General features: G+C 40.8%; 1 protein-coding gene across 2 annotated transcripts in view; it reads right to left on the bottom strand.

Annotated features, from left to right (window-relative positions):
• Nucleotides 1-25,000, bottom strand: part of LOC113406991 (NEDD8-conjugating enzyme UBE2F) — a 135,075-nt gene that overhangs the window by 55,398 nt on the left and 54,677 nt on the right. For both annotated transcript variants that reach the window (XM_029912064.1, XM_026654011.2), the window contains exon 7: nucleotides 11,585-11,642. In XM_029912064.1, the coding sequence (XP_029767924.1) occupies nucleotides 11,585-11,642 (58 nt within the window). The remainder of the gene's footprint in view (nucleotides 1-11,584; nucleotides 11,643-25,000) is intronic.

A 25,000-nucleotide genomic window follows, 5' to 3' on the forward strand; every position in this document is an offset into this window, starting at 1 on the left:
AGCAAAAAATCCCTGATGATTCCTTCCTCACCTACAAGTCCACTCAGTCCTACTTCTTGTTCAGCCAATCGCTCAGACAAACAAGTTTGCTTATATTTGCAGGAGATGCTGCTGTCCGCTTCTTGTTTACAATGTTACCTGAAAGTGAGAACAGGCGTTCGCATGGCACTATTGTAGCTAGCGTTGCAAGATATTTATGTACCAGATGTACTAAAGATTCATATGTCCCTTCATGCTTCAACCACCATTCCAGAGGACATGCTTCCTCTTTTGTTTCTTTTGCTTATAATTTTTACAGTGAAAATGTTTGCAATCAAAAATAATATAAAGTGAGCACTGCACACTTTGCATTCTGTGTTGTAATTGAAATCAATATATTTGAATATGTAGAAAAACATCCAAAATATTTAATAATTTCAATTGGTATTCTATTGTTTAACAGTACGATTAAAACTGCGAAAAATCGCGATTAATTTTTTTGAGTTAATCGTGTGAGTTAACTGAGATTAATCGACACCCCTATACCACATGATTGAATTTGTTTTCTCAGCTTGCTTTTTTAAATACCTGGGAAACACACACAAAAATATACGTGAAAAGAATGGTAAGGTTGCAAAATCAAGCAACCAAAAGTTGGGAAGTGTCAGAATTAAGGTTGCCTGTGCAACCTTAATTCACCCCCCCCCCCCCCCGCCTTGTGTGTCTGCATTATTAAACAGTCTTTAATTACACAATCATGTATTATTTTTACCCACAGGACCTCTGCCTCATTCAGTGCACAATATGGACAGTACTCAATTAATGAGCAGTTATTCAATATTTTGTTTTATCCTAATTGTTCAATGCGTGCCCCTAGGCCTTATTTACTTCATGCTTTTCAAACCCTGCTCTGAAGATAGTATTAATTGCCTCATGGGCTTTTCTATGGCACTCACCACTTTACAAACATTAATTAATCTATTTTCATAAGACTCCTGTGAACTGAGGTGGTTTTATCCCCATTTTACAGATTGGGATCTTAGGCACAGAAAGACTAACATCAAAAGTATCCGCTCATTTTGGCTGCCCAATTTGAGATGCCTAAAACCAGATTTTTCAGCGCACTTAGCATTGTATAGCACTTTGTAGGTTCAAAGCACAGCTCCCATTGACTTCAGCTGCGAGTGCTCAGCGTTGCTGTAAATCAGGCTCCAGGGCCTCAAGCTAGGCACCCAAAAATGAGAAATACACAGTTACCACCTGTGAGAGGTTTGGTTTAAGTGACTTCCTTAGCATCACATGGCAACTGTGAGGCAGGGATAGAATACAATTCTCCAGAGCAGCCTTCAACTGCCTTAACCATGAAAATACCCCTTTTTCTTCCAACAGGGTCCCACAGAAAACAACTGTCTTTACTATACAACCCGATTCCTCCTCTGAGCAACTCCATCCTGTGCACTGCATGAGGCAGGGACTCTGGAAAAAACTGTATGGGATCATGTAGTTAAAGATTATATCACAATGCATATGCACAAGGAAGACAAATTAACGCTGCACATGCAATCTTAATTATGGCATTTACTAACTTTTGAGTGCTTGACCTTGCAATCTTAATAATGTTCTGTTAGTGTAGATTTGTGTGCAATAGAGGCATAGAAGGAGTTAGAAAATATTAGACACTGAATCAATGTCCATGCAAAGGCAGGACTGCTGCCTAGGTTAGACTTTATTACTTTGTACTCCTTAGTAATAAGATCTGACCTTCATACTGTTCATCACAGCTGTGAAGCCTTCAGTTTTGCCTTCCTCTCAGAATAAAGCCTTTATCTTCCCCTCCCTGCTACAACTGCTCTCACAGTACCCCATCTCCCTTGGAAAGCTGTTACAAAACAAATATATGCAGACATTTCTATAGCCACAAAAAATGGAAAACATTCAAAAACAGATTAGATTGAAATCAACATGAAAGAATCAATACTGATACTGAATACAGAATGCTGATTATTTTCATATTAAATTCATTTACATCTGCTTTTGAATTTTTTCCCAATTATTTTAAGTTGCCACTACTCCCAACAGAACTTCGGTACAGTCTGTTGAGTGACTATGGTTTTAGATTAAGGAATACATCCTCCAGGACAAAAAGGTAATCCAAAAGGAAAGTCATAGGAAAATAATTACTGAAAAATTGCCACTATTTTTTGGGTCTAAGATCACGAGTCTAAAGCCTAATATGGGATTTCCTTCTTGTAATCTCCATTGATCTCATTCCTGCTCTCAACCTTCCTTGAGGTCAATGACATTAAAGTAACAGAAGAAGCTCTTCAAAATGGAACCTACTATAATTTGAAGCAAAAATTCAAGACAGCACACACCTCACTGGTAAGTGTGAAAGTCCCAGAAATAGTTAATTCCCTCAATTGTCCATATATAACCAATATAGTGCCTCCAAAGTAGGTTTACTTAGCAGTAAATGAAGCATTCAGCATCCTTGCAAATGTTCTCTATGCATTCTTTAAAAATAAAGGTTTTTAATGCTTTTTACTCCTTTTAGCACTGCAGAGCCAATACAGCTATGGGAAGTACCTTGGGTATTTTCACGGTTCGTGTATCAACACATATTGATTAATTTCCAATTGTAGATTGTTTATTACTGATTATAATGGCAGAAAGAACACAGTTTGACTTTCAGAACTGATAAGGGAGTCATTGACATATACAAACATGAAAACTCATTTTTCCTATCCTTTTTAAAGTAATAGCCAGTAATGACAATTATTTTTTATTTAGCATAGTCAAGACTAGTATTATTAGAAATGACTGAAGAATATCAGGGGCCCTACTTAAACTAGGCAGAGGGTAGATGAAATTCAATGTGGACAAATGCAAGGAAATGCACACTGGAGCGATAATATGAATTATTCATACATATTTCTGGGTTCTAAATAACTAATCACTAAGATAAGATACATGCTCAATGGGAGAAAAAATGTCAAGTGTTATAATGGAATTAAATTATTTGTATACCCCTCATTTTGAAGACTGTGTTAAGTTTTGATCACCCAGTCTTAAATTATTTTTTAGCAGAAATGGAAAGGATCCAGACACAGGCTTCAAAAATTACTAGAGGCAGAGAAAAACTTCACTATAAGAGATCAGAAAGTTTAGGACTGTTCAGTTTAGAACAAAGATGAACAACAGGGTACATGTCAGAAGTATATAAAATAATAAACGGTATGCAGAATGTAAATTAGGCACTCCTATTTGCCCTCTCTCATAACCCAAGAACAATGGGGGAGACTCAAACTGAAATAGGAACAATTTAAAACTGGTAAAAGGCAATTACTTGTTATGCAATCCATAATTAATCTGTGGACCACATTGGTACAAGATGGAATAATATCTCAGAATTTAGGATTCAAAAAAGGATCCAATCTTTACATGAATAATGAGAATGTCCATAGTTATGTTAGGTAAAATAAAGAATATAACCCTCATGCCTAAGGGTATAAAGTAATCACTAACTTCCTTGGGTTAAGAAGAAACTTTTTCCATGGCAGGTTATTTCAAAATTGTCCATTCCAGGGATTCTAATGCTAGCACCTTCTTCTTAAGTATCTGGGACTGGTCACTGTCAGAGACAAGATACTAACTAGATGGACCACTGGTCTGACACAGTATAGCAATTCCTATGTTCCTTAATTCTAAGCCTGTTAGCTTGTATGTACCCCAACAAATTCAAAATTCTTTGGTCTTGTTATTTTCCCCTTACAACAGTATAACTTACATGAAATACTTCCTTTGCAAGAACACAATCACTGCTTTAAGAAAAAATTCTTCTGTTGACATTTTAACAGTTCTGCAGTAGCTTCAGACATGGCACAACCCAAATAAAATCATTATGACTTTGCACTCTAGAAAATGTCTTCATTTTTGACGTCTGAGACCAATTTCTGTCCTTGGATGAAGATAAATGTCATGGATTTCAATGGGAGCTATCTGCATCCACAGGCACAACATGTTGCTTTCTTCATGTTTTAAGAACATTTATGCTATGTAAAGGAGTTGCTTTCCCAGACACAAACTATGAAGTCTCACATATGGAGATTCTGACACTGATCAGGTCCCATTTGATCATGGACAAGGTTCCTCCAGACATTTACACTAGGGCATATCTCAGAAAAACATGGTAGGAAGTATCCTCCCCTCAGGAACGGAGGGGGAATTTGGAATGATGTCTGAAAAACTTAGCTCCACAAATGATGTCAAGTACCAGATACACATATTTCTTTAAAAGTTATAATCCAGTAAAGAAGAAAAACATTTTATAAGCACACTACAACTCAACTGTATGTCTTAATCAACACATGAATTTCTTGAGTATTCTGAAGGGTTTGAGTGTTCCTTTTGTCTCAAGATGGCCATGGTGTAAACTGGACACCCTTCTCCTGTCTCATCACTTCCATATGAGTACTGAACACCAATGGTATATTATCCAGGGTCCAACTTTAGTCTGGACCATTGTTTGGACACAGTAACTTGCCATACAGGAGCTCTTCATTTAGTTCCAAGCCCATGTTGTTTAATCTTCTCCCTTTGCTATGAAAGCTGGGAAAGTAGCGCACATTATGCCTTGGACCAAACACATCATATTGTTAAAAGATAAATACTTATGGTGAGTTAAGAAGTTGTGTTGAGAAGTTCTCAAAGGAGTGTCCTCTTTGTCAGAATGATTATTGTCAAATTATGGGGCGTTGAAGATACAGGGGAGGGTGTATCAAGTAAAAAAGAATGGGTTGATCTTCAGGATAGAGTGACATATGTAGAACCCCCAACCATGAAAATGAGAAGAATCTAAGACATTCACTGAAATGAGTGCAATAAAATGATGGAATGATGAATTTAAAGTTGGCTGGGAGTTTCTGACTGAAAATACTATATTCTGTCAGAGCATATTTAATCAAAGGAGAACTTAATGAAGTATTTGACACAAGTATTTGAGAAAATTTAAAGAAAGCATAATTTAAATGCCTGTACAAGTGGCTATCCAATTAATGATAAAGAAAACATGTTTAATATTTTATCGTAACCCTATTTTAAAGCATTTCCCCCTATATATTTGTACATAAGAGTTCTCTGCTGCCACCACAAGGATATAGAGGATGAGGCAATGGATTTTAGTCACTTGTTCTGAAACATACTTGTCTTTCAAAAAAGTACTAGCATTTTGCTGTTATTTGTGGATCCATATGAACAGTAATATTTTCAGTTAATATAAACAAACACATCTGGAATATACATGCTACTGTGGTGCATTTTAAAGGTTTTATCAGGATAAATTCAAGATGGCTATATTATCAATAAAACCTTTATAGTACAATCTTGTAATCTGAAAATGCCACATTTTTTCAGAAAAAGCCGTGTTTTAGGTGGGATTGAAAAATTATATTGGGTGATTCTGGACCCCTCCACCTGCAAAACTAGGCTACCTACAAATCACCAGTCCTGACTCCAATATGAGATACTGAACTCTAAATTAGTCACTGGTAAATGACTGAATATTACCTGTCTTGCACAAGAAATCAGTGAAATGTTGGAGGAAGATTCTACATTTTGAAGGAAGAGAACACAGAACGTACTACTGATATGGCAGACTGGGTTTTACAAAATGGCAGTTGTTTGAAGAAGCTCAGGAGTTTGGAACATTAGGATAAGTTTTGGGAGATGGATTAGTGGTCAGCCTGCAGAAAGAATGGTGACAATAAATTAAATTTATCATCACATGACTACAGTTTTACATACAGCTCACAACTACACTCATTTTTTCCGGTTTATACTATATACCTAGTATACATATAGTACACATGCAATAACCATTGTGTTTTTGAATAATACTAACACAATTTATATACACAGACACACACAGACACACCACTTCCATGTGTTTAACAAAGAAGATAATTCGAGCTTATGTAGATCCATCCAAGGATCTCTTACAAACACTGAAAAATTTAGCCACAAAATCCCTGTGAGGCAGGCAAGGAGGCATAATATTGGTTTTACAGATGCAGAAACTCAGCTGGAGAGTATAAGCGACTGATCCTTGGCCACACAGAAATCCACACCAGGACTCCTTACACAGAACATTTTTTCTCCTTTGATACACAAAATCAAATATTTGTATTTCAAACAATGTACTCATTTTGTGTATACTAATTGGATGGACCACAAATAATTAGAGGGGAAAGGATTAATCAGTCACTGGATTTTTATGTAGTCACACTTCATATCCAAAAAACAAGCTACAAGCATTTGCCATTAGCAAAGTGGCTATTTCAGCCTCAGCACCTACTTTTTAAAGCCACTTCTGTATTGAAGAGAAGAATGAATTTACTATGCTCCCATTCAGGGTCTAATTTTGAAATCCGACATGCAGGTCTTATTGAAATCTATCACAATTATCCTGAACAACTGTTGAAGCTAAAATAAATTTATTTATGAAATTTCTTTGCACTTCAAGATATTTTGACATCACGCACAACAACTGTGTGACAAGTGAGAAAGAACTGAAGGAAAAATTGCTTCAACACAGAGAAAACATTTTAAAAGAAAAACATGCAAAAATATAAGAATAAAAGGCTTTACGTTAAGCTTATAGGTAGATGAAGAGAAGACCTTCAGGGAAATGTATAGTGATTTCTTAGCTCTAAAACAGCATCCTGACAATTACACCATTTAGTATTCTGTATCCCAACAGATCTTCATCCTCTACAGAAACTGGGGAAATGATTTAATTATTTTTTTCTTTGAAGGTATTAGAAACACTACCTGGTTCCTTTCTTTTGTTGAATGCTAAATTTCAGTGCTTATGAAAAACATTCACACGGCAAGTTTTTGGGTTTTTTTAATTGGTAAGAGGTAGAAAGACCAATTTCACCAATAATAAGGGTAGACAATATTCTGAGTCTACCAAATGTGAGATTATAGATACTCACTCTATGGAACTAATCATGCCCAACCAGATGCTACAAAACAAAACATAAGGGTGATCCAACTGAGAAGGGAAATGGATGAGTTAAGAAGTAGGGAGACAGAATTTATACTGGCCTCTACAGTCACTGGACAAGGACAATTAAATACAAAGTAAGGCCCATAATGGTCCCTATCTGAAGTTCTCATCCTACCCCTCCTCAAAAGACCCAAGAAAAATGCTTTGCAGAATGCTTTGGAGGTCAATAAATACAGGCTCTGAGGGAAAGGAATTGTATGGTCAAGAACCCTTCTTGAAGGAGATGTCAGCAACCTCCTCTCTCTTACTACAGGGTTTTAGCTCTAATGCCTCTGATCACAATTGGTGTATGACAAATCACTCTGGCATGCCAGGGTCCTAACAACTTCATCCTTATGTCATAAACAACACATTAACCTCCATCCAGCAACCAACGGGTAACCAGCATGGATCTCAAAACATAGCAGCAAGATTAATCCCATACATTGGATTGGTTGTGACTTATTTGCCTGATTTGAAAAGAGGCCAAAAGGACCTGAGTCTCCTCGCTGGCGATAGCCCCCTGCTCGGCCAGTCAGCACTGAGACTCTGAGGGGCGGGAGGCTGAGAGGTCTCACCAGATGTCCCAAAGGACGGCCCAGGTCACCATCAGAGGGGATCACTCTCAGATCCAGCCTCACCTCTTTGTGAGGACCTCCCGCAATGAGAGCACCCCCCACCCCATCCACACTCCACACACACCCCTTCTTGGTAGAGGGAGGGAAGCCGGGGAAAAGGGAAAAAGAAGCAAGAGAAGAGGAGAAAGGAGGGAGGAAAGAGGAAAAGGGAAACCAAAAAGGATAAACCCCAATGTCCCCAGGGATTCTAAGCGTCAGAGTCCTAGGCAGGAAATCAAATTCGGCCACCTTAAGCCAGTGTTTTCTGGGCCTAGAATGCTGCCTGCACCAGGGGGATCAGACTGAACAGGTTCCAAACCTCTCTGGGCCTCTTACCTTGGAAAAGGGAAGTTTGTTTTCGGCACAATCAGTGGTAGGAAAGGAGAAAACTCCACAGAGGTTCCTCCCCATGCTCACATCCGTGAATCCTAATTCTCTCTCAGTCCTCGAGGAGAGACCTCGCGAAGGAGATTTGCGGCAGCAAAGCCGAGGGGGGTCTCAGAGACTGGCCTGGCCCTGCACCTCTGTCCTGCCCGGCTGATGTCAGGGTCTCTCTGTGAGGTCACCCCCTCCCCACCACCTTTGCCCAATAGGCCGAGTTCCTGCAACAGGCCTTTGTGATGTCACTGCCACCCCCAGCCCTCCCCTCCAAGCTGGTGTCCTACCCCTGGCCAGCCTCGTTGGGTGTTTGTTTCCCCTGGATCTAGGGTTGCCAACTTGCTGGCCCAACAAAACTGACCACCCTTGTCCCGCCCCATCAAGGATGGAATGCAAGGCTGAGTTCACTCACCAACCCCCTGAAACATGTCAGTGCCCCAGAGAAAACCGGACCCCTGCTATTGGAACAAAATGCTGGAGATCTGAATGGGAAAGGGACTGTCTGAATTGTCAAGATGGGGAACGAACAACAATCTACAGCAATGTCATTAACACAAACACACTCCAATCCTGCTCCAGCCGGAAGGGAAATGGGCAGGAATTCCTGCTGTCCAGCAATGGACACACTTACAGCCCCGCACAGCAGTGAGTGGGCCGGGGAGGCTGGTCTGAGCAAACAATGTGAAGTGATAATTCACTAAGAGAATCATAGTGTAGGGAAGCCAGTGGCCATCAGGTAGCTGTGGCTGAGGGGTTAAGGTGAATTATTAGGGAGAGAATTATTCCAGGAGTGGGTGGGTCCGCTTTTGTGGCCTGCATCATGTGGGAGGTCAGACTAGATGATCATATTGGTCCCTTCTAACCTTAAAGTCTATGAGTCTATGTCTGAGAAAAACATTATATAGCCAATGAGCATGAGCCAAAGCTTCCTTGTAATCTTAAGTGTGGCTCAATGTGTGTTGCAACAGTTTAATCTCAAGGTGACAAGGGTTTGAGTAGTAGTCTCTATGATGGCATCTGAAAGGAACAGTTTTGTAATGGTGGCAACCTGACCATTTACAGATCTACTAAAAACACAAGGCTACAGAGGCCAGGTCTACAATACAGACTTATATCGGTATAACTATATTGCTCAGAGGTGTGAAAAATCTACACCCCTTAGCGACGCAGTTATACAGACATAACTCCCCACCCATCCGCCCCCTGGGTAGAGCTTCTCCTGTCAACGCAGCTACCACCTCTCAGGAAGGTGGATTAACTACGCCAACAGGAGAAGCTCTCCTGTTGTTGTAGTAGCTTCTTCACTAAAGCGCTGCTGCTGCGCCATTGTAGCTCTGTACGTGAAGACAAGCCCCAAGAAACAAGAAGGAGGCATAGTGACAGAGTTGATTAAATCAAGAAATTGACAGGCTAATAAAATTGTTAGAATAATAAATAAAATAATAATAATAATAATAATAATAGATACAACAAAGCAAAAGGAGGGGGCAATATGGGCAAGAAAATATTGAGCCAGCAGGAAAATATTGGTCTTTTGGATGACACAACAAAGCCTGTTTGGATGGAGGTCAAGGTTAAAAAATGTAATGGGGCAATCAGACCTTAAATATTGATAAAAATCATGTTTGCCAGCTCATGTGCTTATTCTCATACAAGTTATACGGTGAAAGATTTATTAGATGTTCTAAGAAAGTAAGTTGCAAAACTCAGAAGAGAAGAGGAGAAATTGTTCATAAATTAAGCTGGAGCCTGGAGTTACATATCCAATGATTTTTTTTGCCCAAGGTTGATTTCTAGGAAAACTTTGGGGTGTATGTAGTGAAAACAGGAATATACTAAAAAGTGCATGCAGATACTGCTGACACTAGCACTGTGTGGGCTGATGTCTCCAGCTAGCCAACAATGATTAATCAGATTGAGGTGTCATGAAGAGAACTTCATCTATTTTCTTTAAAAAACAGAGAGAAAATAGGGTATGTTAAAAATTAAAAAATAATTTTAAGCTTGAGATTCAGCTTTCTTGTGAAGGACAAAAACTGAAAAAGAAGTTAACATTCTAACATTTAACTGTGGAGGTGTTGCAGAATTAAAACATGATTTTAAAGTTCTAAAAGTTATGACTTTTGGTATTCAAAATCAAATTCCAATCTGCCAAATATATTATTGTGATTATTTTATAGCACGAGCGCTATATTTTACTGTCTATTGTGTCTGCTTCACAAGCACAGTCCTTATTTACATGTACACCTCTCCCTGATATAACGCGACCCGATATAACACGAGGGGGGGGAGAAGGGGGGGAAGGGGGGGGGGGGGGGGGGGGGGGGGGGGGCAGGGCTGTGCACTCCAGCGGATCAAGTTCGATATAACGCGGTTTCACCTATAACGCGGTAAGATTTTTTGGCTCCCAAGGACAGCGTTATATCAGGGTAGAGGTGTATTTACTCAACTTGTGTGTGTCTTGTAGTATCCACAACAGTGATAAGATTAAATAAAATATGTTCAATTACATTGCACATGAACGGTTTATTGGTAGGGAGATTCTCTCTCAACCCCACCCCCAAACCTGTCCTTAGTTCTAGCTTTCTAGTTTGTGGCTATTATGTTGCTGGGATGCAGCTTGTTCCCCATATGGCCTATTACCGGAGCAGATCATGCTCTGATTGTGCAATACCCAAATATGGCAATTTTGTGTTGCTTACTGTTCCTAACACTAAGGTGAAACAAGTTTCCTGAATAGGTATTGACAAGAACAAAATCTGTGCACTACACCTTCTTTTTACTGGAGTCTATCTACTTTGAAGATAATAGCTAGATATTTAACTGATCCACCTCTTCAGAAACTTCTACAGAAAGTCTCAAAATTTCAAACCGTATAACGTCAAAGTGCACTATGGATGTTTTAGTCAGCGACAGCAGTGTCCACAGTGCTCAGCAAGCTAGTACACTGGAGATTTACATCCTGGCTTATTGAGCACAAAGTCTCCATGTAGACAATACCAAAAATCTGAATTTCATTGAAGTCAACAGGGCTATTCACATGAATAGGGTTTTGCAGGATCAACCCTTACTATTAACCAGTCTTTCAGCAGGTAAAATGTTGCCCTATAAATATAAGTTCAAGAGTACAGAGAACTCACTAAAAGAGCCTAACATTAAAGCAGATGGGATGAAGTTTCTTCATTAGTAGCAAAGAGTCAGTTTACAAGACAATATAGATAGAATATTATGACTAGCTTTTTAGTTTGCCAAAGCATTGGTTTTTATTTTATATCCACATTTGTCTGTACAGCTACGCTAATGGGTTTTAACAAATAAAGTTAAAATTAATATTTTGATTATAAGGCAGAGAAAAGAAACAGTGCTAAGTACTAAAAAAAGATCTTCATGTTTTAATAAATGAGGCACTGAGGCTCTTCTGAAGGCAAAAATATTAAACTAACTTTTATAGAAACATCAATACTGTTCCCCGAACCTGGCAAAGCGTATATTTTATAAATATGAACTGTTCAAAAGGTAACTACATCAAAACAGATTTTTATAGCTAAAAAAGAAATGGTACCTTTAATGTTCTAGTTGGAGCCCAGCCAGTGCCATCAATTGAATGTTCTCTCAATAAACTGGAACAGACAAGGAGGCATACATTATACAATACAATCTGAAACTGAGAAGCAGTTAAGCTTACTTAAAACTTTATTGACTGCAATCTCTTCACAAAAAATCAGAACACTAAACTTTATATCCCTCAAAAAATTAGTTTCTCTTGGGATGCAGAAATTACACCTTTTTTTGTATTATATGAAGTATTTTGAGCTGTTAAAAATCCATATAAAAATGACAAAAGGGGGAAACGCCCCCAAACTAACTGTTCTTTCAATTTCATTTTAGAACTCCTGATCTTCACAGCATAATCGAAAATAAGGAACTTTAAAAAAATCCAGGGGTTTACAGAACTGAAAACAAAAATATAATCAAGCATGTATAGATATACCAAATGAGATAACAAGCCTAACAATGTCCCTTCTTAACTGCTGTACACACAGACATACACACAAACAAGCAGTTTCTAGTATGTCCCTCTCACCTATAGCCTGGGTGAATCGGTGGGACTTGCAGAGCACCCTGAGAATCACCAAAATGTAGGCTATTTCATGAGAACATAAGAGCGGCCATACTGGGTCAGACCAAAGGTCCATCTAGCCCAGTATCCTGTCTACCGACAGTGGCCAATGCCAGGTGCCCCAGAGGGAATGAACAGAACAGGTCATCATCAAGTGATCCATCCCATCACCCATTCCCAGCTTCTGGTAAGGCAGGGGAAGGGGAGATGTATTTTCCCAGTAGCGGCATCCCTTATGTTGAAAGAGCTTCATTTTCAGTGCCTCTGTTGATCAGGAATAGGAAAGACCTGACTTTTTTTAAGTTTGTCTTAAAATTTACATATTAGAATTTTGCAATAGCCATAATTTTGAAATATGAATGTGTGTCAAACCCAGGTGAAAAAATCCAGGTAAAGGTCCAATGAATCACAATCCCTTGTTGGACGCTCCTCCTCTTTTATGCCAAGCAATCTGCATCTTCAGGGCCTCAGCTGATCAACAGTAGCACCGTGGTTGGAAGAAAGAAGTGATATTGCAAGAGGCGAGGACACAAGCCATTTTAAGGCTTTACGAATCAAACCCAACACCTTAACTCCACTTGGAAGTAAAGATGCCGTCAGTGTGGATCCCAGAGCATAGATGTCACATTTTCCGGCTGAGAAACACTGGTTAATGGAGGAATAAAAGGAATTCCTTACAAGTTACTTGTGCTAAAACCCACACAATGTATCTAATCCATGTGAATTTACGTGGAAAAGGCTGTATGAATTACATATGGCTGGATTCTGCTATACCTACATATAATGTATAGAAGAGATTAATCTGTGCAAACTGCACGTTTTTGTTTAGTACTGAAGTCCATTATTTAAATACTTCACCTAGTTTTAAGATGAATAATTAGGAAAAACAGTTGAACAGATTTTTAGATTAATTTTTAGCCTTTCATTGAAAACACCTGGACACCTCTTAATTGTGCCAGACTATTTGGCAATTATGTGATGTACTCAAATAGAGATTAGGATAAGAGTAAATGTGCTTTCATTTGTGAACAGAACAAATTTTCACTCAGGGCAAGTCTGTACTATAGTGGCACATCAAGGAAGCGGTTCTTCTACCAATGTAGTTACTCTACCTCTCTGAGAAGCCTTTTTCAGTTGACCTAGTTGAATCTACACCAGGTTAGGTCAATCTAACTATGTTGCACAAGGCACAACATTTTTCACAGTCCTGAGCAATGTAGCTAGGTCTATCTAATTTTTAGATGTAGACCAGGCCTCAGATCTGCAGAAATAAAAGGCTAGTGCCCCATGCCTACTTGGCAATAAAAAGTGCTGCCAATTTACTACCATCTTGCTACAGATACCTTTCTACTTTTCACTTCATGGGGTTTTACTGAACTGGTGTTTTATTTTGCCATATTTTAGCTACCTCTAGTGTCATCCATAACTAATCCACAACAAAATCTTAAAAACAATCCCCCCCCCCCCCCCCCCCCCCCAAATTAGAGTTGATAGAGTTGACTGCATAAATAATATGATTCAGTAATCAAAGCTTTCCTATATGGTAATAACAATGAAATCACTATGTGATTAGCCAGTATTCTAAGGATAGCTATGCAGTATTAGGAAATTAACCTGTAATAAAATGCCTTATGTTTTCCCTAAAATTCATTAGTAATGACACCAGGCAACATGAATCCTTGCTAGCTGTGCTTCTCAACTAATTATCTTCATCCTTCTGTTGCCTTAATGCTAGTCTCATTGCTATGCCCTGATAAAGAGAAAATTTTCAACTATCACCACATGATTCAAGATTTACTTCAACAGCACAATGAACTACAGTAGAGCCTGAGAGTTACAAACACCTTGGGAATAGAGATTGTTCATAACGCTGAAATGTTCATAACTCTGAGCAAAACGTTATGGTTCTTTCAAAAGTTTACAACTGAACGTTGACTTAATACAGCTTTGAAACTTTACTATGAAGAAAAATGCTGCTTTCCCTTTTTTTTTTTTTTTTAGTAGTTTACGTTTAACACAGTACTGTATTGTATTTGCTTTATTTTTTCTGTCTCTGCTGCTGCCTGATTGCATACTTCTGGTTCCAAACGAGGTGTGGGGTTGACTGGTCAGTTCGTAACTCTGGTGTTTGTAACTCTGAGGTTCTTCTGCAGTACCGCCGTGCCTGGGTGGCTGAAATTTGTGATTTCCTCCAAAAGGAAGCATTTTGGTGGAAATCACAAATTCTGCAGAAAAAAGAGAGAGTTCTGCAGGGAGCATTAATTCTGATCAAATTCTGCATTATGTAGTGGTGCAGAATTCCCCCAGGAGTATATTCTTATAGCAGGAAAGTAAAGTATGAATGATCTGAAAAAGGATTTTTATGAGTACGTAAAGGATAATGGTATTTTTAGCTTGATTTTAGTGCTGCTGCCCTCATAACACTTTGCTAAATTAACGCAATAGAATTCATTGGTGGGCCAGGGCTTGGATGTAGCACCAAGTGTCCTGTTTCACAGGTGCTTGGCTGGCTGGTCCTTGCTCACATGCTCAGGGTCTAAACAGATCATCATGTATGGGGTCAGGAAGGAATTGGTTGGCAGAGAGCTTGGGTTTTTTCCACCTTCCTCTGCATTGTGCGGGTGCAGGTCACTTGAGGATTATCTTGCTATAATCTCATTTAATCATTTGTCTGCGGGACCTCAGGTACTGTTGCATCTCAATTCCCCCTGTTCTCTGGCTGTGGCACTTAAAAAGTCTAGTCTCCTGTGGGCTGTCAAACTTTGGTCCAATTTCGGTTGTTGGGTTTAGTGTACCGGTGCTCGGTGGTGTTGATGATACACAGGAGGTCAGACAAGGTTGATCTGGTGACCAATTCTGGCTTAAAACTATGACAATCTCTAAACCTGTTCAGATAATTTACAGTGATTTAAAGTCAGGATTAAATAAATTTACATATAAAAAGCATAAAAGTACTTAACACTATAAATCTATAGATCTCAAAGTGCTTTAACAAAGGGCTGCAAGGATCACGAGACCCATTTTAGAAATAGAGAAATGGAGGTTCTGGGAGAGGAAGCGACTTGCCCAAGGTCACACAGCAGGTAAATGGCATAGCCAGGAAAAGGACCCAGCCTCTTGACTCCTAGGTCAGCACCTTATCCCCTGGAGCACTGCCTCTCAAGAAAGCTTTCATGAGATTGTAGTTGGGTCTAGCTGAAAATGTGCTTTGAGTTATTGAATGATTTTCAAAAAGAAATTTCACGCAAATAATTAGAATGACTGAAAAAGAACAGCAAAAACTTGCCAGTTTTCAAATTTCAAACTAGGTTCATTCACTGGTCACATATAAAGCCCCACATCAGTCCTGGCCAAGGTTCACACCTCTGACGGCAAACACAAATATCTGGCTGATCTTACACAGCTCTCCTTTCCAGCCCGCAGAGTGGCAACTTTGATCTTGGCTCCATTTGCTCTCCCTGATGCAGTGTCAGAGCATGGAGCATGAAGCTGATACATATGAAAACTTTTAAATTCCCTGCTTTGCCTGAATCTAGGCAGGCAGAGAACTTCCAACCAGGCTTCCCGAACTGCCACTCCCCCTACACCTCCAGAACTGAGGCCTATCACCATATTTAACTGGGGTCCTTAGAGTTTATACTCCCTCCAAAGGCTGGGGGAGGGGGAGACTCTAAAAGTGTAACCCAACTTCTAGTGGCAAGGTGCAAAGCAGCAGAAAGCAGGTGCCAAGCGCCGAGCGGCTATTTGGGCTGCTCCAGGGATGTTTCATCCCACAAAAGCTACTCTAAGGCCCAGGGCCAGGAGAGGGCACTTTAGGCCACTCTGGGCCCCAAAAGGAGGATGACAGAACTGGGGAAGGACTGGAGACCAAGCTAGCGTTTAAGAGCTCAGATAGAAGGATGAGGAAAGGAGAAATGAAGGGACAGAGAAGGTGAGGAGAGTGACAAAAAGAAAAAAAAAACCAAAGGACAAGGACAAAGCATAGAGAAGAGGAGAGAATGGAGAAATAGGGGAAGGTCTGAAACAAGATGTGGGGAAGAAAAATAAAAATCAGAGAGGCCTATAGAGGACAGGGTAAATAATACATTGGGGGCGGGGACAGGGTTGGCAATTGCTCCAGATTATTTCTTTGGAGAAAAAAGTCACTATCTCAGTGGTACCTCCCTTTCCTGTCACAGTCCTAAGAGTGGTGAGAAGATTTGTTCTCACATCCCCAGTCTGGCACCAGTGTAAGTATTGTGGTGAGGTAAATGGGGCAGCATGAGGGGAAGGGACAGGGAAGTACAAGAGAAAGGGTCCGTGGTGAAAGAACTGAGCGGGAGTGACGATGTGAAGAAGATCTGAATAAGCAAGAGTGGGTGTGAATGAGTACATCTCTGGTTAGAAAGTCCCACTGAATTGATTCCCCTTCGCCATATTAAAAGGTTGGGGTAGTAGAGGGGGAAGGGGAGACCTGCTGGGAGGGTGTTCTCTCTGAAGTCTTTGTGACTATGAATCATAGAATATCAGGGTTGGAAGGACCTCAGGAGGTCATCTAGTCCAACCCCCTGCTCAAAGCAGGACCAATCCCCAGACAGATTTTTGCCCCAGATCCCTAAATGGCCCCCTCAAGGATTGAACTCACAACCCTGGGTTTAGCAGGCCAATGCTCAGGCCAATGCTCCCCCCCATGGAGCTTTCTCTGGACTCTCATTTTGCGCCCCCTCCCCAAAATAAACTAATTTAGTGACCTTCCGGACAAGCTGCAAAAGACATCCTTTTGACAGGGGTTTGGATATAGTGGAGGGTAGTCTTCCCAGAATGGTAAAGAGAAGAAAGGAGGTTGGGTTTTTTGGTAAGTAACTGGCTGGCTGAGATCCTGTTTGAATTGATTATTTTAATGCTGTTGGGATTTTATTGTAGTATTAATTACATCTTAGCCACCTAGAACCTTCTATAGTTGTCTATTATTATTATTAAACTATATAAATAAATAAAATAAATATCCAAAAGCCTTTTTTGTGATGCTCTGGAATCAAGTCGCATATCTGGTCTTGTTCAAACCCCTAAGTGTGCTATATTACACACGAGAAAGCTTTTTCTGTGAAGATGATTTGGAAAAGCTTTTCCAAATCTATTTAAGCCTCTATATCAGTAATGTGTACACATACTACAAAATACATATGGATTTTTAAACAATTGAAAAAAACAGCTCCTCCATTTACCATATCTGCAAAGACTTAACATTCAAGATTGTGTTTTTCCTTAGATGATGGCAAAAGAAGCACTTAAAGGGAGTAGTGGAGGGATTTGCTGCTTTTTACCAACCGGTGAGGTCATCAACTCTTGCAGGAAAACCAAATTCCTGAACTAAATAAAAGCGCAGATACAGTAGCTTAGAATACACAACTGTCAGAAACTAGTTGCAATAAAAACAACGAGGAGTCCTTGTGGCACCTTAGAGACTAACAAATTTATTTGGGCATAAACTTTCGTGGGCTAAAACCCACTTAAATCAGATGCATGGAGTGGAAAATACAGTAGAGAGGTATAAATACATAGCATATGAAAAGATGGGAGTTGCCTTACCAAGTGGGAGGTCAGTGCTAACGAGCCAATTCAATTAAGGTGGAAGTGGGCTATTCTCAACAGTTGACAAGAAGGGAGGAAAAAAATCACTTTTGTAGTGTTAATGAGTTCAATGTAATCAAGGTGGCCCATTTCAAACAGTTCATAGAATCACAGAACGTCAGGGTTGGAAGGAACCTCAGGAGGTCATCTAGTCCAACCCCCTGCTCAAAGCAGGACCAATCCCCAGAGAGATTTTTGCCCCAGATTCCCTAAATGGCCCCCTCAAGGATTGAACTGACAACCCTGGGTTTAGCAGGCCAATGCTCAAACCACTGAGCTATCCTTCTCCAAGAAGGTGTGAGTATCAGTAGGAGGTGCTGTGTATTTATACCTCTACTGCCACAAGGACTTCTTGTTGTTTTTGCTGATACAGACTAACACGGCTACCATTCTGAAACTAGTTCCAATATGTTACTCAAAGCTCTGAGGAATAGACTAAACCATGATCTACATACAATTTTTGTTCCAATGTAACTATTTTGGTTAGGGGCAATTGTTTTTAAGAAAAAAAGTTAAATCTGCATAATCTCTAGTTTGGTTGAGGTAATTAATTTGGGGGAATAAGTTATACGCTTCGGAACCTTCACACTAGTATATTAGTAGACAAGCCCTTCGCAATTCCTTTCAGACTTGCCCAAACCAAGCTTTCCTTCCAGGCATGATGTTTAGTATCTTCTTGATGAACAAACACCAACGGTATGCACTTAACTTTAAAAAGTTAACAATACAGTGAACATTAAGTTTAATAGCTGGAAGCAGACATTCCTAGTGAGTACACCTCCTATCTCCTGCCTCCACAGTCTTCTGGCCACATTTCTATAGGATAACTTTCCAAAGCTCTCTTATACATACAATTAACACTCAGGTACTGCATATGTGTAATTACAATAACAGAGACAGAGCTGCTCTGGTAAACACCTGAATGCTTGCCAAGAGCAGCAGGAGAAAGTGAAGTGGAAAGGGAACACAAAGGGTGTAGGGTGAACCATGTCTGCAGACTCATCAGGAATTGGGATGAGAACAGGCTGGGTCACTGACAGAGATGTAATTTCAGGTTGCAGGGGATGCGGACTGAAAGAGAGACCGTGCTGCTCAGGAATAAGTAGATTACAAACAGGCAGGTCCTTCACAAAGAGTGCAGGGGGAGGAAGATAAGAAAATACTCCAATTTCCTTTGTCTAAATTTGGGACCCTTCCTAGACTATAAAGCCAGACCATCCACAATCACAGAAGAGTTGAAACTCCCATGGCCACATCTTAATAAACCTCTACCCCGATATAATACGACCCAATATAACACGAATTCGGATAGAACGCTGTAAAGCAGTGTTCCCGGGGGGCGGGGGGGCAGGGCACTCCGGCGGATCAAAGCAAGTTCGATATAATGCGGTTTCACCTATAATGCGGTAAGGTTTTTTTGGCTCCCGAGGACAGCGTTATATTGGGGTAGAGGTGTATTTGGAATTTTTAAATTTAAAATGGCATATTTTATTTTCTATATCACACTTATCTGTTTTTCCTTGAATACAAAAAAGGAGCTTTATTCATTTCACAGACGTATATTTTAAAATTTAGTTACATTTAAATTCCTGTTGGGACATTGTCAAGTACCATTTCCAACAAAGGTTCTGAAATCAAAATAGCCATCAATCCTACTCTATGGCTTCTCCTAAGACAGGGGTGGGCAAACTTTTTGGCGCAAGGGCCACATCTGGGTGGGGAAATTGCATGCAGGGTCATGAATGTAGGGCTGGGGCAGGGGTGCAGGAGGGAGTGCGGGGTGTGGGAGATGGTGAAGTGTGCAGGAAGGGGCTCAGGAGGGTGTACAAGGGGGGCCAGGGCAAGGGGTTGGGATGCAGGATGGTGCGGGGTGCGGCAGGGGACTCAGGGCAGGGGGTTGAGGTGCGGGAGGGAGCTCAGGGAAAGGGTTTGGGATGCAGGCTCCGCATGGCGCCGCATACGTAGAGTGGCAGCAGGGCTAAGGTGGGCTCCCTGCCTGCCCTGGCCCCGCACCACTCCTGGAAGCAGCCGGCACCATGTCCCTGCGGCCCCTGGGGCAGAGGGCTCCATGCGCTGCCCTTCCCTGCGGGTACCTCCCTCGAAGCTTCCATTGGCCGCAGTTCCCTGTTCCTGGCCAATGGGAGCTGCGGGGGGAGGGACCCACAGGGGAGGGCAGCGCATGGAACCCTCTGCCCCCCCTCCCCAGGGGCCGCAGGGACGTGGTGCCGGCCGCTTCCAGCTGTGGCACAGGGCCCACGGCAGTGGCAATCCCCGTCGGCACCTGATGGTCCGGATCCGGCCCGTGGGTCATAGTTTGCCCACCCCTGTCCTAAGCACTCACTAACTTTCAGAATTATCTACAGATGCGACCCAATTCTGGCAGCAATAAACTGCGTATATTTACATCACGTCTTTTCCAGGCTAACACTGGCACACGGAGGCAAACTAGTCTCTTCCATTCCTCTGCCATTTGCTACTGCGTCCATCTGTTCTATGGTATTGAGATTGACTGTTCTGCCCTCCCTGCTAAAGATTCCTCTTAAGATTTCTTTTGGGTGCCCTCGTTTCCCCACACTAGTTGGTTTCCACTTGACAACTTCATGTGGGAGTCTGTGTGTTGGCATCTGGAGTACATGCCCCCAAAATGTCTAGTACTTTCTTCTGAGGGTGGAAACAAGCCGCTGATTGGTGATTTCTTAGATCTCTTCATTGGTAATGAAGTTTTTCCAACCAATGCCCAGAATCTTTCATAGGCACTTATTTTCAAAAGCATCTAGTTTTCAGTATAACATCTCTAGCGTTAGCACAGATTACATTTGAACTGAAAATTTTCCATTTTGTTCTGGTGCTATATATCTGATTTCTATACGTTGTTAAGTTTAGTAAATGCTATGGATGCCTTTTCTACCATTGAGGTCACTTCCTTCTTGAGGTCTCCATTGGCCAATATGGTGCTGCCCAGATAGATGAACTGTTCCTTGATATTTTTGCATTCTAATGTGATGTTACTACTTGATGTCTGGGTTTCATGGATGTTTGTTTTACCATCGCTAATTCTAAGCCCTGCATGGTCTGAGGTTTTTGATGGGCTGTGTTTGTAACTATTCGGAGATGTCACTCAGTAATGCAATATCAGCAAAGTCTAGGTCTTCTAGGCATTTGCCATTTACCCATACTATACCACTGTTTGTGTTGCTAATACACGTCTACAGTATCCAGACCATGGGAATGCCAAACAATAATAAAATAAAGATAAAATACAGCCCTGTTACATGCCAGTGTTCAGATTGAACCACTCTGTTGTCTGGTTGTTCACCCTTCCAGGGTGAAGAAAGTGTGCACAGCTTTCTTTATATACAGTATATAAAAAGAATTTGCAAAAAAACTCTTATAAAATAAGAATTACATCCTACAGCAGTAAACAAATATGATTGAGAGATCAGCCTCAGAAAAGATTCACTTCATGTAAAAGAACACCTTCTTTGTCAACAGAACAGTTTAGAGTTTCTGAAAAAATGGAGACATTTTTCTTTGAGCATTGGAAGGAATGTTTCTCAAGCTAAGATCAGATTCAATTTCAAGGGGGAAAAAAAGAACCACTTTCAACAATGTTGACCACTTGATTCCACAACAGAAAAAGCGAATGCAAAACACAGTAAAATCTTGGGGTGTTGTCTATCTCCAGGCTCAGACATTCTGATATAATGTATCAATTAATAATAATGGTCAACAAAGTAAGTGGATGAGATCAAATAGAAAAATCAGAAATGTACAGCAGAGGTTCAAGAAAAAGGTATATTGGAGCATGAAACAAACCACAAATTATATATTTGTGAGGGTTCCTGAAATACGCCAGAAGCTGGCATCAATGGAGGCAACATCACAATGAAGAAGGCTATTCAATATTTGAGTAAAACATAGTAATCCTCAAAATATTTCTAAGTTTTCCTAACCAAATCTTTATAAAATTTATTAAGGTGAGTTTTACATGTTTTTTGGTTCTTATTATGGAATGGTTTCCTATAAGATGCATATTGGAAAACATAATCCCAAGTGTACGTACAAAATGATGGGGTATAAATTAGCTGTTACAACTCAAGAAAGATCTTGGAGTCATTGTGGATAGTTAAGAACATAAGAACGGCCATTACTAGGTCAGACCAAACGTCCATCTAGCCCAGTATCCTGTCTTCTGACAGTGGCCAATGCCAGGTACCCCAGAGGGAATGAACAGAATTGGTAATCATCAAGTGATCCATCCCGTGGCTCATTCCCAGCTTCTGTCAAACAGAGGCTAGGGACACCATCCCTGCCCATCCTGGCTAATAGCCATTGATGGATCTATCCTCCATGAATTTATCTAGTTTTTTTTTTAACCCTGTTATAGTCTTGGCCTTCACAACATCCTCTGGCAAGGAGTTCCACAAGTTGACAGTGCGTTATGTGAAAAAAATACTTCCTTTTGTTTGTTTTAAACCTGCTGCCTATTAATTTCATTTGGTGACCCCTAGTTCTTGTGTTATGAGAAGGAGTAAATAACACTTCCTTATTTACTTTCTCTACACCAAGTTCTCTGAAAACATCCGCTTAATATGCAGCAGCAGTCAAAAAATCTATCAGAATGTTACAACTCATTAGGCAAGGGATTGATAGGGAGACAGAAAATACCATAATGTCATTATATAAAACCATGGTACGCCCACTGCTTGAAGACAGCGTGCAGTTATGGTCACCCCATCTCAAAAAAGATATATTAGAAATGGAAAAGGTACTACAGACAAGGGCAACAAAAATGATTAACAGTATCGAACGGCTTCCATAAAAGAGTCCCATAAGAAACCTGGGACTGTTCAACTTGGAAAAGAGACGACTAAGTGGGATATGATAGAGGTCTATAAAATCACAAATGGTGTGGAGAAAGTGAATAAGGAAGTATGATTTCACATAACAGACGTCCTGGGGTCACCCAATTAAATTAATAGGCAGTAGGTTTAAAGCAAACAAAAGGGAGTATTTCTTCACACAATGTACTGTCAATCTATGGAACTTGTTGCCAGGGGACGCTGTGAAGGCCAAAGGTATAACTGGGTTAAAAAACCAATTAGATAAATTCATGGAGAATAGATCCATCAATGGCCATTGCCAAGATGGTGAGGGATGCAATCCCATGCTCTGGGTGTCCCTAAGTCTCTGAATGCCAGATAATGGGACTGGATAACAGGGGATGGATCATTTGATAATTGCCCTGATCTGCTCATTCCATTTGAAATACCTGGCATTGGCCACTGATCAAAAACAGGATACTGGGCTAGATGGACCATTGGTCTGACCCAGAATGGACATTCTTATGTTCTTATGATGATCATATACCATAATATAAACATATTTATTTAGGAAATAGAAATTCAAGTTTGGAAAAAATGCTAGTTAAGTATTTTAAGTAGAAAATAAGTCAGGAATAATTTTGTACCTAATTTTTTTTCCTGAAAACCCACTGCAGACACAAAATATGTCTACAAAAATTGAGAATCAGGTCCATAAAAAGCAGTAGTTATTGTAGTCTTTTGTTTCCAAATCTAGTACCAAATTCTCTGATATTGAATTTCTCCAACATAACTGTCTCTCATAGAAAATATAGTATTCTCCTACTTGGATTAGCTGAAATGTAATCAAAATTAAAGATACTCCTGAAAACTTCATCACTCTTTAGTACATTTTAAAGATTTCTTGCTTTTAAAGTAAAATCTTTCACAATCAGACCAATGCAGGGATTTCAGCAGACTCTAAAAGAAAAGTGAGCAAAGCTCTGCATTTCCAAAGCCAGTTTATGTAAGCAAACGTGTTATTGTAAGTAAAATGTATGTGCACTATTGCTAAGACATGCAGCACCACCACACACTTTATTCCTCCCATGGAGCACTCTGACAGGCACAGAACCAGCATGGTAAGAAGCGCACACAAAAATGCTTTAGCACTTTGATGATAATTAACTCCTTAGAAATACAGAAAATAGAACATGCTTTTGAAACAATAGTTTGCACAATCCTTGCAGCTTACTAGACTATATGCCTGGCTGCCATATTTAAGGTACGACAAGCTTTCCTATTAAAACGTCATAGTCTTCTGCCCAATATGGTGCATAAAGATATTACAATCTTTAAATTTAAAGAGCACAGCTATATGAAAAACAGGGGTTTCTTAAATTAATTTCCTTATCTACCATATGTTATAAGCCCTATCTTGGATTTTAAAACAGGTTTATTAATTTTGTTTATTTTCACGGTTTATGCTGTATTTCTGTTTTTGGATTTCTATTAGCTTGGAAAATGACAAACTTGTCGCACATTTGATTTTTGCTTATAATCAGTTTCTAATCAATTTCACTATCGGGTTCTCATGCTGTAATATTTAGGTTACAAACAATTGTAAAGCAATGTTTATTTTTAAAAAATTACCTTACTCATTCATAAGCCGAATTTTTTTTAGTAAAAAAGGGAAGCACCAAAGAAGGGGATCGGCTTATGAACGGGTACAGAGAGGGAGAAGTGAGACACAGCCCCTCCCCCCAACAGATGGAGCAAGGAGAGGCAGAACAGCCAGCAGAGCCAGAAGGGAAAAGTCTCTCCGCTTCTGGCCACGCTGCTCTCCCCCCAGCCTTGGAAGCAGCTGTAGCTCCGGGGCTGGCAGGCTGCAGCTATGCCGCTCGGCCCTGCCCCCCAGAGCAGGCTGTGGCCACGCCGCCTGGCCCGCCGGAGCATGCTGCGGCCGTGCCACCTGGCCCAGCCCGCTGGAACATGCTGTGGCCTCGCCACCCGGTCTGGCCCGCCGAAGCAGGCTGCAGCCGCACTGCCCAGTCTGCCGGAACAGCTCCAGCCAGGCCAGAGACATCCTCCCCTGGCCCTCCCCAGATAAGGTGGAAGGAATGGGATGGGGAGAGTGTGGGGGTCCCGGGCTAGGGGTGGGGTCATGTCCGGGGTGGTCACAGGGGTTACTCCCCTGACTCCCAGCTTGTCTCCCCAAAAACATTTCCCCACCAGTTGCTGTCCTGGCCCGTCAGGGTAAGCAGCTGGTGCCCCGGGACACTTTGGGCACATCTTCACTACCCGCCGGATTGGCGGGTAGCGATCGATCTATTGGGGATCGATTTATCGCGTCTAGTGTAGACGCGATAAAATCGATCCCTGATCGCTCTGCCGTCGACTCCGGAACTCCACCGCAGCGAGATGCAGAAGCGGAGTCGGCGGGGGA

The sequence above is a fragment of the Terrapene carolina genome, unplaced genomic scaffold (assembly GCF_002925995.2).
Source record: "Terrapene carolina triunguis isolate 2854851 unplaced genomic scaffold, T_m_triunguis-2.0 Scaffold175, whole genome shotgun sequence".
NCBI lineage: Eukaryota > Metazoa > Chordata > Testudines > Emydidae > Terrapene > Terrapene triunguis.